This window comes from Melopsittacus undulatus, chromosome 1 (genome assembly GCF_012275295.1).
Source record: "Melopsittacus undulatus isolate bMelUnd1 chromosome 1, bMelUnd1.mat.Z, whole genome shotgun sequence".
Classification (NCBI taxonomy): domain Eukaryota; kingdom Metazoa; phylum Chordata; class Aves; order Psittaciformes; family Psittaculidae; genus Melopsittacus; species Melopsittacus undulatus.
Genome location: NC_047527.1, coordinates 33,038,951 through 33,054,602, shown reverse-complemented (window position 1 = coordinate 33,054,602; position 15,652 = coordinate 33,038,951). Strand labels below are relative to the sequence as shown.

The window sequence follows — 15,652 nt, the reverse complement described above, 5'->3', positions numbered from 1 at the left end:
GCACAAGTTAAGTTTATTCCCATTGCAAATCTTGTTTCAGGAATGCTCAGATTGAAAACATGATAAGAAACTAAATACTAGAATCAAGATTTCCATTTTGAAAAGCACAATTCAGGCAGAAAGAGCCCATTTTGCTCAGCATGCATGTCTTGTGAAAGAGGAAAAGAAAGCAACAAGGGAATGAACAGAAACAATCTCTGCATTTAACAAAATGTGCATTTAAATCCGACTGCATATAAATGTTTTCCGTGTAATATTATACGCTAAGATTATATTTTAAAGATCACTTGTGCCACCACTTGATTTACAAGATCCATTCATTTTAGTTTAAAGTTTCCTCAGTAAAACAGCAATCTTCCAGAAAGTGCTAGTACAGCATCCAGAACAAAAACTGCAAATTTATCTCAGGTTTTGGCTTGCTACTCCAACACCATTGACTAGGCAGCTAGATTACTTGAATAGTGGAGAATCAGTGGGCTTGGTGAAAAGAAGCATGCTAAGGGAAGGGATAGAAATTAAAGCGTTGCTGCATTCCCATTCCCTGCTTTTTTCACAGTTTAAGTTTTCACAGAACCCAGGACTGAAAACTGTAAGAAAAGAAGCCAATTTAAATAAAAGCAAGTAGTAAGCAGCTTTCAAAAGAGGGCCTTGGTCATTTAAATATATGAAAAACAGCAGACCTAAGAGGGAGTAGTCCAAGGATACAGCCCCTATTATGGTCCAGCCCAACCCTCACTCCAACTGAAAACTCTGATGCCTCAGACATGGCTCTGGACCCAGTTCCCTTTGCAGATAGGTACTCAAATGGGTATCTAAAGCCTATCTGCTTGCTTACTCCTACTGGACTAGCAGAACCAAAACTGTCTCCTAAAATTCTCCTACTGTGCTTGTCCAGAGTAATGAACATTTTGGCAGGACAGAGAAAATCTCTGTATTTATATCAAGTCTAAATTTATTTAACATCCACAATAGATGTCTACAAACCAAAAGACACTCTAAGCCAGTAGGATCACTCAGACCATATGTAACAAATACCAAGTTCAAAAGCATAACCATTACTCAGAAAAGATCAGCTTCAAAGAAGTGTAGGTCAGTTTTGCTGCAGCCTGATATATATGATCACCAAAAATTACTGAGTACACAGAGATGACCTCTTCCCAGGTAAGCATGCTAGACTGACTAATATTTTTAAAAGAGCACAGACTAATACCACCTTTCCAAGTACCTCTGAAATTCTGAGTCAGGGATTCATGTTCAAGACAACTAAATCCAGGACAGGATTTTGGAGGGTGAGTCCCAGCCCTGCCTGCTGGGGAGTTGGGAGAGGGAGAGAGCAGTCACAGTGGTAGTTTCACAGGTACATATCATCTTTTGTGTCCATAGAGACCTGGTTTCACAGCCTCACTGGCACAAACCCCATTCCCAGCCACAGCCACTGGCTTCCTGACACCGCTCAGAGACTTCCTTCCAGGCTGCAGATTCCCCTCTCATTCCTGCAGGCTGAGTCTTGGCTCCATTACCAGCCTGCCTGGTAACCCCTGGCAAGTCGTGCTGTCTATAGTAGGTCTGCTCTCCAGCAGAAAGAAAAGCACAGTACTGATATCAGTGGTGAAGTACTTTAAAGTCTGCTAAAAAGGACATTGCCACACAACGGTTGGAAGCTGTAGGACAGTAGTTATAAACATTTAACCTTCATTTGGGAAAGCCAGGGACTGCAATACAACAGAGTAGAAATAAACACCATAACAGCAGAAAACAGAGTTAGGACAGAGAAACTAGAAGGCAGTTAACTCAGTCCTCCCTCATAAGGTATTACAAACAAGCTTAGCCTGGAAGTACTGTTCAAAATGCATATTCTCTGGAGTTATTAATTTCATTCTACATTGGCCCAGTTAATTTTTAGTTTTATACAGTAAGTAAAAGAAAATAAAAGGATTAAAGGAGTGGTAGAACTTTTGATTACCAAGTTTCATATCCTCAGGATACTTAAGAGCAGTAGTTGCAGATACAGCCACAAGAAAAACAGCAGAGATCATGCAGAAGCTTCAAAGAACCAGCAGACTCTAAACTGGCAAAGCAATCATGAAAACTAAACCATAATAATAATAAAAGTAACCTCATCTACCAGTTAACAATGAACTCAAATAAGAGCTAAACCCCCCCTCATCTTCAACACTTTAGGCTGTAAGTAAATGCAACACATCCTGGCTCCTTTAGTTTCCTAAAGAATGTTAAAGTGCTAGACACTACTATATCATCAGTTTAAATTCTTCTTAATACATAAAAACCACTTCCTATGCACAAATGTCACCCACTATTTATGCTGCTTTCATTCCTGATGGCTTCTTCTACAAAAGGTATGTGCATTAATAGACCATCTGCATAAAGAAAAGCCTCATGCAACTTTTCTTTCTCCTTTCACAAAATATATTGCAGTAGTAGCAGGAGGGGATAGGTAGAAAAAAGAAATCAGGTTAAAAAAGTAGTTAAAATTATATTAGGGCTGGTACAAAAAACTGCCAGCATTACAATCTGCTACGAGAACAAGTTAAACTTGTTCTCTTGCAGTTCAGTTGTGTTAAATAACACTTGGCAAAAGAAGTTGAAGGAAGAAAAAAAGAAAGGTCTGTTTATCAAACTAAAACTAGAGATGCTTAAAGCCTTCCCTGAATCCCACTTTTATACTTGTCTTGGCTCACTATATCCTATTCCTTCCTATCTTGAAGGCTTTGTTATAATGATGTGTGATATACAGTATTAGTATCAAAAATTTTAACATGCATTGTGCTGAAATTATTAGGTACTACTGCAGTATTCTATACATGAGATTCAGTGATCAGGACTTGAAAACTTCAATTGGATTTTACTGTGCAATAAAAAACAAAAAGAGTGTAATATTGTGGATAACAGACACCATCAGATATGGTAGAGTGCAGTAATCCCTGCACAGCCTAACAAAGTGCAGTAGGAATGGAAACGTGCCATGGGCAGCGCTTCATGACTGCTGCAGAGCTGGGGCATGCACCAGGAGGTAGCCAGTGGCACTCCAGGCAGACTCCAAACACTAGTTAAGTTGTGCAAAACGCCTCTGACTGCCAGAGCAACTCAGGATGGGAAGCATGGAAAGCATGTGGCATTCTGGCTAGTTAAACTGGATTTACAGCCCCTTTGCACTGCCAAAACAGTGCTAAGCAAGCAAAGAGTAATGCTGCTGCTTACATTTCCCTCTGCTCCCATTTCCTCCTCTACCCGAGATTTCACTTCGCATGTGGCTTCTTCCCCATATACACCCCCTGGCCCTAGGACTGCACACTCCCGTTTCTCACTGTTTCCTCCAACCAAGTACCTATTTATTTAATAAAGAAACATATTTAGTGGAATGAATAGCTTATATGAAGAAATACTTAGCAGATTAAAAAACTGATGAAAAAAACCTGCTTTTGTGGAGTTTTTTTATCTTTAGAAAAATACTTCAGGAGAAATTGCTCTCAACTTTGGAATTTTGCTCTTATTTGCAATATGACCAAGGTCACAAGTGCTCCTCATTTTCATGGATCAGGCTAGAAATGGCTGGTGTCATCATCTACAGAGACTGAAAAATTATAGGAGCTTTGTGCAGAAAATCACTTCTGAACATCCTTGTGCCTTCTCAGCAAATTCATGAGCTCAGTACTTGATTTTTCAGCTTTCAGTCATGAAAAAGGAATAGGAATAGTCATGCCAAGATTAGGAGCTTCACAAAAGAAAACTGGCACAATCACATTGAAGAGCCCCGATGACATAAATTCCCACTACAACATACACCTAATGAAACTTGTTCAGCAGAATATTTCACTTGGGATTTGGGAGGCTAAAATTTTGTTCCCTCCTGATTTGACTGTTTGCAGATTTGTATATGTCTGCTCTGCAGTTTCCTGATCTGAAATCAGGATCTCCTCTGTGCTTTAGACTTTGGCACAGCTTCAGTAAGGACTAACATGCAAAGATCTACTTACAGTTCTGTGGACAGTGTTCTTGAAACTGGGAGATGGAAAGAATGGTTTGAACAAAACCCATGTATCTTATTTCCTAAGTGCAAGAAAACTTGTTGCTATATGAAGCAGAGATACCACTTTGCTTGCTGGGCTCTCAGAACTGACAGTAAACCCTGCTTCTCTGAAAAACACACAGGTCCCAGTCCTGAGGAGAGCTGTGCAATATGGATTACAAATGGCTGAAAGCAGAAAAGCCCATAAAAGATACTCAAAACCCTACCATTCCTCTCCTGAGCACTATTTACGCTGAAGTTCAGGTGAATTTAGTGCTGCATTAGCCAAGTTCCCTTGTGAATCATATTACGCTCACTGCTGCCATTCTGAATTTCACTCTGACCCTTAAAACAAGTCTCTAACTTGTACCCCTCAGGTACCTGAAGAGCCTCCATTCAGTAACTTCTGCTAAGAAAGGCTCCCAGACTTCCCACTACAAATCTCCTAGAATCACAGTATGCATTTCAAAGGAAGGAAAAAAAACCCCAAACCTCGATTTAGAAATTACTACTGACAAAGACTCTGGCACACCACTGGTTAAGTGTCTAATTGTTCCATTAAAATTGTTTGCCAAGATTTATCTGGCTTCAATTTCAATATATTTCATCCTATTATAGCTTTGTTACATCAAAGAATTCTTTTATCAAACTACTTTTCTCCATGGAGGTAATTATAGGTAGATACTCATTTCATAACCATGTCTGTCTTTCAAGTAAGCTGAGTACTACAAGGCATGTGCTTGATTTTTGGCACAAGAACTGGATACTGCATTTGGCACTAGCGTAAGCACTACTGGAACAAAAGTAGTACTACCTCCCCCATAGCATCTGATATTCCCTTTTTAATGCATCCAAGAATTGCATTTGGCCAAGTGGGAGCTTACGTTCAGCTGACTATCCATCAGGTCTCCCAACTTTCTCTCAAAACACTTGATTCTTGGGACAGGCTTCCATTCCATTTCCAGCTGTATGACTTTACACTTGGTGATAGTGAAGCAGGCTGTACAAGCTGGACATCAGCAAAAAAATGAACAGCAATTAACTGCAAAGCCTATAAACCTTCACATCCCTGAAAAATTTGTGAGTTGTTCATGTTTCAAAGTCTCCTGCTGCTTCTCCAAAGGCTATTAGGTAAACTTCTGGCTTCAGTTCTGAGGGAAAAAAGGAAGATGTTGGTCATTCTGAATGAGGATAAGAGTTCATCGAAATTTTATTCCAGAATGTGTCAGCAGCTGGCAGTTTTGGACAGTGAGAAATCAACAGCATGTTCACAAGAACTTGAACTTTGTCACAGAATACTGACAAAGGATCTGCACTATATACTGGTTGGGGACCAAGCGATTGGCTTTATTAGCTACATTTTTCAAATTACCTCATAAATGCTCTAAAATGTACTATTCATGCATTGAATAAGCAGATCGTGCCTCTTTTCCAGTGCATATTCTGACCTTAACTATTGGATCATGAACTGCTTCTGTAATTCCCTAGTATGGGACACGCATGAAGCAATACTGGTATAAAAGGTGATCAACTACACAGGGTTACCAGCTTAAACAAAGCTATGCTTTCATGCAAATTCCCACATTACATATCAACATTTTGCAGCTGTTATTCAAAAGTGCTTGCAGAGACAGGTAAAGAAAATGAGTTGCTCAAGTACCCTGAAAACCAAACTACAGTTCTCCTCACTAACACTTCAGTACATGTGCTCCTTAAAACAAAATTCAGGATCTATGGGGCATTCTTACCAGGTCTTGTTTGCCTGATTAACTTCACCAGCTAATCTTTTATTCTCTATACCTGTCATACAAAGTTTTCTATCCATTTGCATGGCTTCATTATATCCATTAAGTCCTTTTCTGCTAAAAATATACTAAAACACATATATGAATCAAAGGGAAATAACCAAGAACCTTGTAGCAAAGTAACAGAACTCTACAAATTCAAACAAGGATACTGAAGTCAAAACTTCTCAGATACATCAATTTCATTGCCCACTGGTGCACTTTTAAGCTGAAAGGAGTCAGACAGACTACTCTTACAAGATCACAAGATAGAAACTTGCATCTCCCACCAATAGCACAAAGTTATTATTATAATTTTCATTGCTTTTCTCCTCATCCAGCAACTTTATGGAAATTTACCTGTTAATCAGTCTGCTTATCGCTTTACAAGAGATGCCTAACAAATTAAGTAGCTCCATGGTTTTCACCCACTCATTAAACCCTTTCCAAGCACATGTTAGTAGCCCAGTTATTTGCACTGAGTAACTATAAGGAACTGCCAAGTTCTTTTCACTTGGCAGTTATCTTTAAGGGACAAAGGTGTTGGCGCTTTCATACTTAAGACAAAATCTGCATTACCAGATTTTGGAGCTCAAATCACAATTGTCACTTCGGGTTTCAGATTTCAGTTGTTCTAAGGGTCTGGAAACCCTCCTGTGTCCAAACACATTAACCAAAAAACCACACCCACTGTTTTCAGTTAAGCCCCGATCATAACTGGCAATTATTTAAAATCAAAACTAGCTTTCAGCAAGCTTTATTAGCTTTTGTGCAAATTGGGAAAAAAAAATCAATGCCAGTGATTTTTAAGTGCACATCCTTCACTAATAAACTATGTAAATACAGCCCACCTGTCACTGAGAAAAAATCATCAGAGCAGAAGAAGCTTCTTGAGCTCTTGTACAAAACCCCTCATCATAAGGCTAAATCACTGAAGTGTTCACAACACGAACAGTCAGCCTAAACACAAGTTGAATTACGTGTTTTACCAGTCCCTGGGTTTCTAATGCATACTCTGCCAGACCTGCATGCACACTATCAATTGCCCATACCCTCCATCAATCCCATAGTCTCCACTTCTGTAATATCTGAAATAAAACACTGCAAACAAATATAAAGTGGAGTAATTATTTACAATGTGGAAAAATTCTGCTACTTTGTAAAGTGTTTTGTGTTTCCTCTGGTAAAAAAATACCTGAGGATGTTCAGAGCTGGAAGGAATTAGTCAAGATCTTGATTTTAAGCAAAGAACTGATCTACCCTTACCTCTTCTTTACATACAAAAATTTTGCACAGCTTCCTGGTATACTATGACTACACAGGAATCCTGCCCACTCAACAGCATACAGCTCAGTCATCTGCTGTACTTTTAATCACAACAAAGTAATTGCTGCCACCCTAAGCCTAATGTGTTACCTGCACAAATCCTTCCATTTTTTCCCTTCAAATGAAGGTGAAAGAATATTATCCATATACTCTTACTTCAAACTACACATGGTTCTTTGAAACAGGTTAAGTTAACCAAAGTTAACTTATCAACTACCTCCACAAGACAATCACAAAATGAAACCAATCAAGACAACACTGTTTTGTGCAAGATAGTTTTATTAACAGACCAAAGTTTGCAGCTGGGCATCTGAATCTGAAAGGGAAAAAAAATAAAGGTATTATTAGACACATGTAAATCTGAAGCTATTTTGGCCACACAAAGAACTAACATATTTCTACAGTTCATCATTTGGGCTGAAAATACTAATTTTGTTTAACTGAATTTAAGATTTCAATAGTCTTGCAGACAATAACTAACACCTCTTCACTCAAAACTCAAGTGCCAGAACTACAGAATAAATATTTCTGCTTTGAACTACTGGTACCTATTTTCCTATTTGTCTACAAGCTTAACAGGGGGAACTCAATATTTGAAGACATATTGAGGCACTGAGCATTCTAACTTTTGTGGCAGATAACTATTTTCATCAAATTTTATGGACTGTCTACATACAAAAATGAAAGTCAAAATGACTTAAGACCAGCTCCCATAAAATTTGCTTCAGAACTAATGAAATTCAGTATTTTGCCAATACTGGACTGTCAAAATTTGGTATCAAGTAATATGCTGCTTTTCACAATCTATATGAACAAACTGGTACTGGATGTCTTTTTATTTTTTAAATTTAAGACTGTCACTTAAATATCAAATTAAGACAAACAAAACTGACAGTAGAGTATTACCACTACTTTAGCTGCCTGTTGCCTCAGTACAGACTACAACATTCTCCTATTTTCTATGTGTAGGGTATTTGTATTTCAGACACATACTCTATTTGGAACAGTAGGAAAACAGTGGTAATATAAAGCGCAGGAGACAAGATCAGTTTTCTTAGCTTTATACCAGAGGTCTGTTTGCAGTCCAAGCAGCCAACTGCTTGTAAGCATGAAGTAAGAAACTGCAAGGTCACTTCCTAAATTGAAAGACAGATGAAAGCCCTGATATCTGGTACCTACATGGGATGCTGAGCTAGAAGTCCAATGAAAAACACAAGCAACCAGCTGAGTATCTGTAGTTTCTCTGCCAATACATTACTCCTCTCACAGGCAATTGTAGACACTGCAGTAGCAAACTAGAAGCTTCCTTCCTGTAGGAAGGGAAGAAACCCCTCAAGACCACCAGCAAGCATACTTCTGGTGTTTGGCAGTGAAGAGGGAGGAGAAAGAATCCACACTGACAGAAAAGCTGCAGGTCTTCAATTAAAAACAGCAGTTTCCATCTTATGCTCAGAAACCAGACAAGAGCACAAAGTGAAAGTAGCTTAGCTCAATCTTTGTTACAACGCCTCATGCTAGCTTAAGGGAAACATCTGCTGGTACTGAACTTTTAGCAGTCTATGCCACCAGCAGCACAATTTCTACAAGAAAGCTAGTGTAAGTAACATATCTCCTCAGGCACCAAACATTATAGCAATTCTGCTTCTCAATGTTGCCCACTTCTTCCCAGAGCTGAGCTGAAAAACTTTACAAGAATATTGTCCCTGGTAAACAACTATTTTCCTAAGCACAAGTTTCCATTTGCCACGTAACCAAGTGCTTTAAAACTCTGCTGCTTAACAGATGGAACCAACAAAGCAGCATGCAAGAACCTTGGGAGAGCAGAAACTAGGAAAGAAGAGCCTACAAAAAAGCTTCAAGGAAAAAAAAAGCTGCCAGGCAAATGGAAAGATATTTCATAAGCTTCCTTTAGCTCCTCAGACAGACAGCAGACCTTCAAAGCTTAGCTTGCTTTTCCCTGTTGGCTATAAAGGCTTAGAACAACCTTTCAAAAGATAGTATTTCTGAGAACTCCCACAAACAGCAACTGTACCTGTGTTAGGCTGTAAAGTCACATCACTACCCACTGTTTTTTTATTAACCAACCTTCTGGAAGTTAGGAATTCCTAGGTAAACTGCACATCTTATTTTTAAAAAACACACACCCTCTAAAACATGCAAGCAAACAAACACAACACAACACCCCCAAACTCAAAGCAAACCAACCAAAATCCTCTCCTTGCGGAAGACTGGGTCTTTGTTATTCTTTCCAAGCATCCCAACACAATTAAGTTTTCCTAAATTCCAGCAGAGCTGTCATACCACAAAGGCTTTTATCCTTGATTGAAAATAAGATATGGGAAACACCAAAGCTACTCTGGTGTGTATAGAGAAGTGGAAAAGTCAATGGGAAGTATGAGAACTAAAGAAAAAAAAATAGTTTTAGCTTTGAATGGCATACGTCTCATCAAAGCAGGAACAGCAGAATGACAACAGCAGATGGGAACACAGATTGTTTGAACTAGATACTAACTTCAGGACTCAGCCATCACTGGCAAACTGCTTTAAGTATTAATAAACCCTCCTATTTCTAAAGGGTAGACTATTTAAATGGGCAAATTAGACTTTCAAAATTACCATCTTGGTTATGTTAACATGAAAGCTTAAACTGAATCATTCTGAAGGTTGCAGAACCTGAAAATTTCTACCATTAATATGGTCTAAATTGGTAATTTAATTTCTCCCAGTTCTGAACAGGTTTTTAGAGCAGAAACCAGACAATCTGAAAAAAAAAAAAAAAAACAAAACCCAAACCAAAAACCCCACTACTTGTAATCACAAGGCTTTGATTATGTTGAGAATTCATTAACGAGAGGTGAAAATTTTAGAAGAGATCAAGGCTTCTCATCATAAAACCCAAATAAGTCTTAGAACAAGTTATAGGTGAAATGAAAAGTTATTGGTAATATTTAAACTTCCTAAACATACCACCCATAAACAAGATTCAACCTCTTCACAAATGTTTAAGCTTTAGTAAGATTTAAAAAATAAAATAGAACACTATTGTCCCAAGCAGCTTTACACTGTAGCATGAGTGAGTATTTAAACCTCAGTCAGTAACAGGAGCAGCCTACACAGCAGAGAGGGAACAATGGGTAGTAATAATCTTTGGTAACAGCTCACCATTAGTTCATCCTCCTTATGAGTCTGTTGATCTGGTCTTCTCTGTTGCCAGCATCCCCACCTTCCACAAAGTGGATTGTTTTCTTCTTCATTCCACCCCGAGGAGAGGATAACTTGAAGGGCCAAAGGAAGTTGTTCACAACTTTAAAGTTCTTGCCAACAGTGTAAATTTCATGGATCACATCTTCCATGCAGATGATACCAAGTTTTCCTAAAATTCAGAATGTTGATTTCAGAAAGGCTACAGAGCCAGTGATCAGTAACAAGCTACAAATTATCACACCATTACAGTCATACCTATTTATTTGATAAGCTTCAGGAAGTTAGAAAGCACACACTCTATCATGACACCCATTCAATCCAAATGGCTTAGCTGAAGCCAACTCAGCATTACTTAGTTGTTAGATTTGGCAAGAAGCACCAATTTCAACTGTGGAGTATTTGTAGCCAGCAATGAAGAACAACAAAACCAAATCCCACTTAGTGAATCTTAGGAAAAGACTGTGTTCTCTAAAGCTAGATTAAATACACTTAAACCATAGTTATGTGTAGCTCAGGAAAATTCACTGCACTACTTACTCTGTTGAATAATGCAACACACATTTTATCAATGCCTTTCCAGAGTCTCCAGTGACTAGTCAACAGTTCATAAAATACAATGTCAGAAAGAAAAGCTACTACAGCGTAATGTTTGTACCCTCAGAGCCTGATTATCTGTTGCACTGGAAAAGGAGCAAATGTGACAGTCTAATATGAAGTGATACACAATCAACTGCCAAAAACTGAAGACATGTCTGCTTGCTTTCACTTCTAGCATGACTGGAAAAGAAGAAGCCTCCTACAACAGTCTATTTCTTGACAACTGACCACCACACTTCATTTTAACAAAATACACTAATCACTTTTACTAGCTAGTTCTTCTGACAGGAAGTTTTAGGAGTCTGTCTACCAGATCACAGGTTAGGGTTGGGAAGGACCTCAAGATGACCTAGCTCCAACCCCCTGCCACTGGCAGGAACACCTCCCACCAAACCATGTTACCCAAGGCTCTGTTCAATCTGGCCTTCAACACTGCCAGGGATGGAGCATTCTCCACGGTTTTGGGCAGTCTGTTCCAGTGCCTCACCACCCTCATAATAAAGAACTTTTTCCTTACATCTAGCCTGAACTTCCCCTGTTTAAGTTTGAACCCATGACCCCTTGTCCTATCACTACGGTTCCTGATAAAGAGTTCCTCTCCAGCATCCAAACAATATCTAATATTGAGTTTGAGACTTCAAAGCTATCTATGATAGCTTTCTTTCCTCCTGCAGCACCTTTTCATTACTGAAAAGTCTGCTGACCTATTAAAGGTCAAGGTGCTTACATTTAAAATTACAAATTTAAAATGCTAAAATTTGATTCTTTATACTGGTTTTCAATACTACGTAACAAAAGCTACTTCCAGCTTGCTCTGTATTAAGCTGTTAAGAAAGAAGTAGAGATTAACCAACTACTACTATTCACCAGAGACAATAAAGATAGTTGTCTGTCCTCAAAGTAATAATCCAAACAACGCAACAAGTTGCTGGTTTCTTTTTTGATAAGTGAAGCACTATTTACCAAGGCGCTTCTGGATCAGGGAATTATCAGTAAGAGCAATGCGTTGCTTGTTGATCTTGCCATAACCACGCTTGTAGATCAATTCATGCACAGACTTCAGATTGGGATAACTGAAACAGTCAAGTAAAAAATAATCAGAAACAAATTGTAAGTCTTTGCAAGCCACACACCAAGTTAACATCCTTGAATGAAATGTCCGTAATGATTTAAGATCAATACAGCATGTCCCAAATGTAAACAGAAAAGCAAGCAAAGCAAATCTTCTCACACCAGTTCCCAAGGATGCCAGCATGACAGTGGACCTCATCTAGCAAGGATCACCTTTTAAAGCATTGCCTTAATCATGCTTTCAATTCAAAGCACACAGAAGATAGAAAAAGATTTAAGACAAAGAAAACCTGCAGGTATAGCGCAGCAAAATGCGAGAGACACCAATTTGATAAAACTGGCCATTTCACTCACCCCCATGCAATATAGGGTTCAACAATCCGCAGCATGTTGATAGAAGCTTTATTGAGTTTTACAAACGTGCCATTGAAAATCTGACGCAGGCGAAGCAGCTGCAGCACCTTGCGGACTTTGGGGCTGACACCATTGGTGCTGGAGAACACAGGAAAAAAGCCTCAGTTACCTACATCCCAGAAAACGCTAAGTATCGGGTTAGAAACAATTATATTATTTCCACATGAAACACATCACTGTTTTACCAATTACACAAAGAAAACTTAGTAAACATTATTTCTATGCATTTCAGTATTAAAACATTGCAAATAAGCATTACACTGAAACCATTTACAACTACCCTTGTGCTCTCCCTTAACATAATTCTTTCACTCGCACCTTTTGTTAGTTTCCTATAATACTTTGCTAGAGGAAAGTTAAACACTTCAAAGCCTGCAGAATGCTAGGGAATACTGGCATGTATTTTTACCAAAATTAAGGCAGAACAGAACTGTCTGCATGTATCTGTTGCCTTGTTGCCTTCTTAAAAATCAGGGATTCCTAAAGACAGAAGACAGACAATGTAATAATTTTGCACTTAGCTAAATAAGCTTCTGGCGCACGTACAACATCCTGCCAACAACTATCCAAGCCACCAGTGGAATATTTGATTTGATTTACATATTTAAGCCCTCAAAAGAGACAAGACAGCAGGAAAGCCAATTTCAGTGACTTTAAACATGAAATTGTTTACATGTGCATTCAATCTTACCCTCTTATCCTGATCACAAATGCCAGCTTTGGTTCTGCTGGAACATAGTAGTTGCCAGCTTTTCGGGCCATCCTGGCCATGCGGATCTCCTGCCGATACATGTGTCTGTACTCCTTGTGGTAGGCCTGGGCTCTGGCATAGATCAGTTTTCGTTGTGCCTTACGGAACTGCAATACATTCAAAATTTATTTAAGAATTTAAAATATCTTTTAATACATGGAAATCACCTTCAAATAGTGCAGCATATTCTAGAGCTTACCACAAACAGCACAGATGAAAGGAACATCTGCCTACATCAAGGAGTTTAGAATAACTCTCAGTCATATTCTAGAGAGCCTGGAAGACAGCTACACAGCACTGCTGCTTTACCTTCAGCAGTGTTATATGTCAAGCTTACTCTCACAAAAGTCATGTATCTCTTGCCTTGCAAAGGACTAACTTTAATCTTGCAAACAGTATGTTTTGTCTTTACTCTCTCCAAAACTGTTTTTCTATGGATGAAGAAAAAGACACTGCAGTCCTAAACATTAAAAAAACACCAACAATGCTAGACTTAAATGCTGCAAACTTCTGTACTGCACTGTATCAGCAGCAGTAGCTGCTATTTCAGCAAATAAACAGTTCCAGTTAAGAAGCCATGAAATAGTCACCTTTTTTATAGCCAGTATTTTCTTCTGACGTTTGGCTTTCAGTGCTGCATAAGCCTGCCGTTTCTTCAGCAAGCTTTCGGGTACAGATGGCACCTTCTTTGCTCTAAATGAAAACAGACAAAAAGAAAAAGAAGGAAAAAGAAAATAAAAGAAGGAAATAAATTCCTTTTAGCCAATCTGAAGAAACTGGGTTTTAAAGCTATACATGACATACCATCAGTCAATGCAAACTCTTTAACACAACGTGCATGGGGCCCTCACTGCCTTAAGTCAGCTCACTAACCCATCTTCCTTGCTGCCACTGTTACCAGGCCTTGATGCAGCCTGAACAGCTCACCTTCTATGTAAGACAAAGGACTCTGACAAGCCAGCTGTTGAGCTGCAGAGAACAGTAAGAACTGAGTCCATTCTAGTGATAAGAAGCGTTACCCCTACTTTGCTACAATACAATCTGCAATGAAAGTCTGTTACAAGCACATCTCTTTCAGATTAATCTTTCTATTGGTGCTTTTAGAGCAAGACGACATTAGTAGAAACTTACTTCACAGAACTTCAAGTTTACTCAAGTTTTTAAACTCTTAGATGTGACAAAACTTCCAAGACCAGTGTTTCTGGAGCCATAATTACCCGTGCGGCTCACACCCTCAGCGTACCTGGCTATAACTTCCTACTCGAGCCACGCACCTCGCCCGCCCGCTAAGCCGGCAAAAGCTCTACTGGCCCAGGTCCCTCACCACGGAAGCGGTGCTTGGGGGCCAGCTCTCCCACCCACTTCACCGAGGGCGGGCAGGGCTACAACCACTGCCTGCCGAAGAAACGGGACCAGCAACGGCTTAATCCCGCCGCGCTAGGCCCTATCCTCTCGCCGCTCCCAGACCCAAATCATATATGCTCGTCCCGCGCCTCCCGCGGAGGCCTAGCAACAGGAGAGCTGCAAACAACACCTCGGTGACAAGGACAGGGAACAAGCAAAGCCACAACCGCCGATGGCGGCGGATTATCCTAGGGCTGTACAGCCACTTACTCCTTCTCCGCCATGATCAGCGCCGGAAGAGAGAGGGCTTGAGCATGCGCAGGCCGGACTTAACCAACCCGCCTGCGCAGGCAGGGCCCTCAGCACCGCAGGACCCCAAGTTCGGGCGCCCGCAGGGATGCCTGGCCGCGGTGCGAACGCCGGTTTGCTTGTCGACCACTTGAGGTAAGAGCGCCTGGTGGCGCCCGGCGGGACTGGGACTGTCGGTATTTCGGGACGGCGGGAGCTGCTCCACCGTCCAGTATAACCTTCCCCTCAGGAGGCTGTGAAAACTTGTAGTGCTGCGGCTGCTGGGTGTCTCCTGTCTCCTATTCCACCCTAAGAACCTGGGCTGAAAGCCTATAGGATGGGCTTTACCATCCTGGCTGAAATAGAGTCACGGACTGGTTTGGGTTGGAAGGGACCTTCACGATCATCTAATTCCAACCCCAAGGCAGGGACAACTTCCACTAGATCAGATTGGGCAAAGGCCTATCCAACCTGGCCTTGAACACTGCCAGGGATGGGGCAGTCACAGCTTCTCTGGGCAATCTGTGCCAGTGTGTCTCACCACCCTCACAGGGAAGAATTTCTTTCTAATATCTAATGTAAATTCCCCCATTCCCCCTTGTCCAATCACTACATGCGCTTGTAAAAAGTCCCTCTCTAGATTTTCTGCAGCCCCCCTTTAAGCACTGGAAGCTGCTCTAAGGTTTCCCAAAGCCTTCGGTTCTCCAGGCTGAACAAGCTCAGCTCTCTCAGCCTGTGTTCATAGCAGAGGTGCTCCAGCTCTCTGAGCATCTTTATGGCCTCCCCTCGACTTGTTCTAAGAGGTCCATGTCCTTCTTGCGCTGGGGGCTCCAGAGCTGGACGCAG

General features: G+C 40.3%; 1 protein-coding gene across 1 annotated transcript; it reads right to left on the bottom strand.

Moving 5' to 3' along the window:
• Positions 1 to 7,396: 7,396 nt before the first annotated feature.
• Positions 7,397 to 14,942, bottom strand: RPL7 (ribosomal protein L7). The gene is made up of 7 exons (XM_005150802.3): positions 14,789 to 14,942; positions 13,765 to 13,867; positions 13,115 to 13,281; positions 12,364 to 12,501; positions 11,902 to 12,011; positions 10,300 to 10,510; positions 7,397 to 7,453 (listed from the first exon to the last, which is right to left on the bottom strand). The coding sequence occupies exons 1-6, from the start codon at positions 14,800 to 14,802 to the stop codon at positions 10,302 to 10,304; spliced, it is 741 nt and encodes a 246-aa protein (XP_005150859.1). The 5' UTR covers positions 14,803 to 14,942; the 3' UTR covers positions 7,397 to 7,453; positions 10,300 to 10,301.
• Between the last annotated feature and the right edge of the window lie 710 nt (positions 14,943 to 15,652).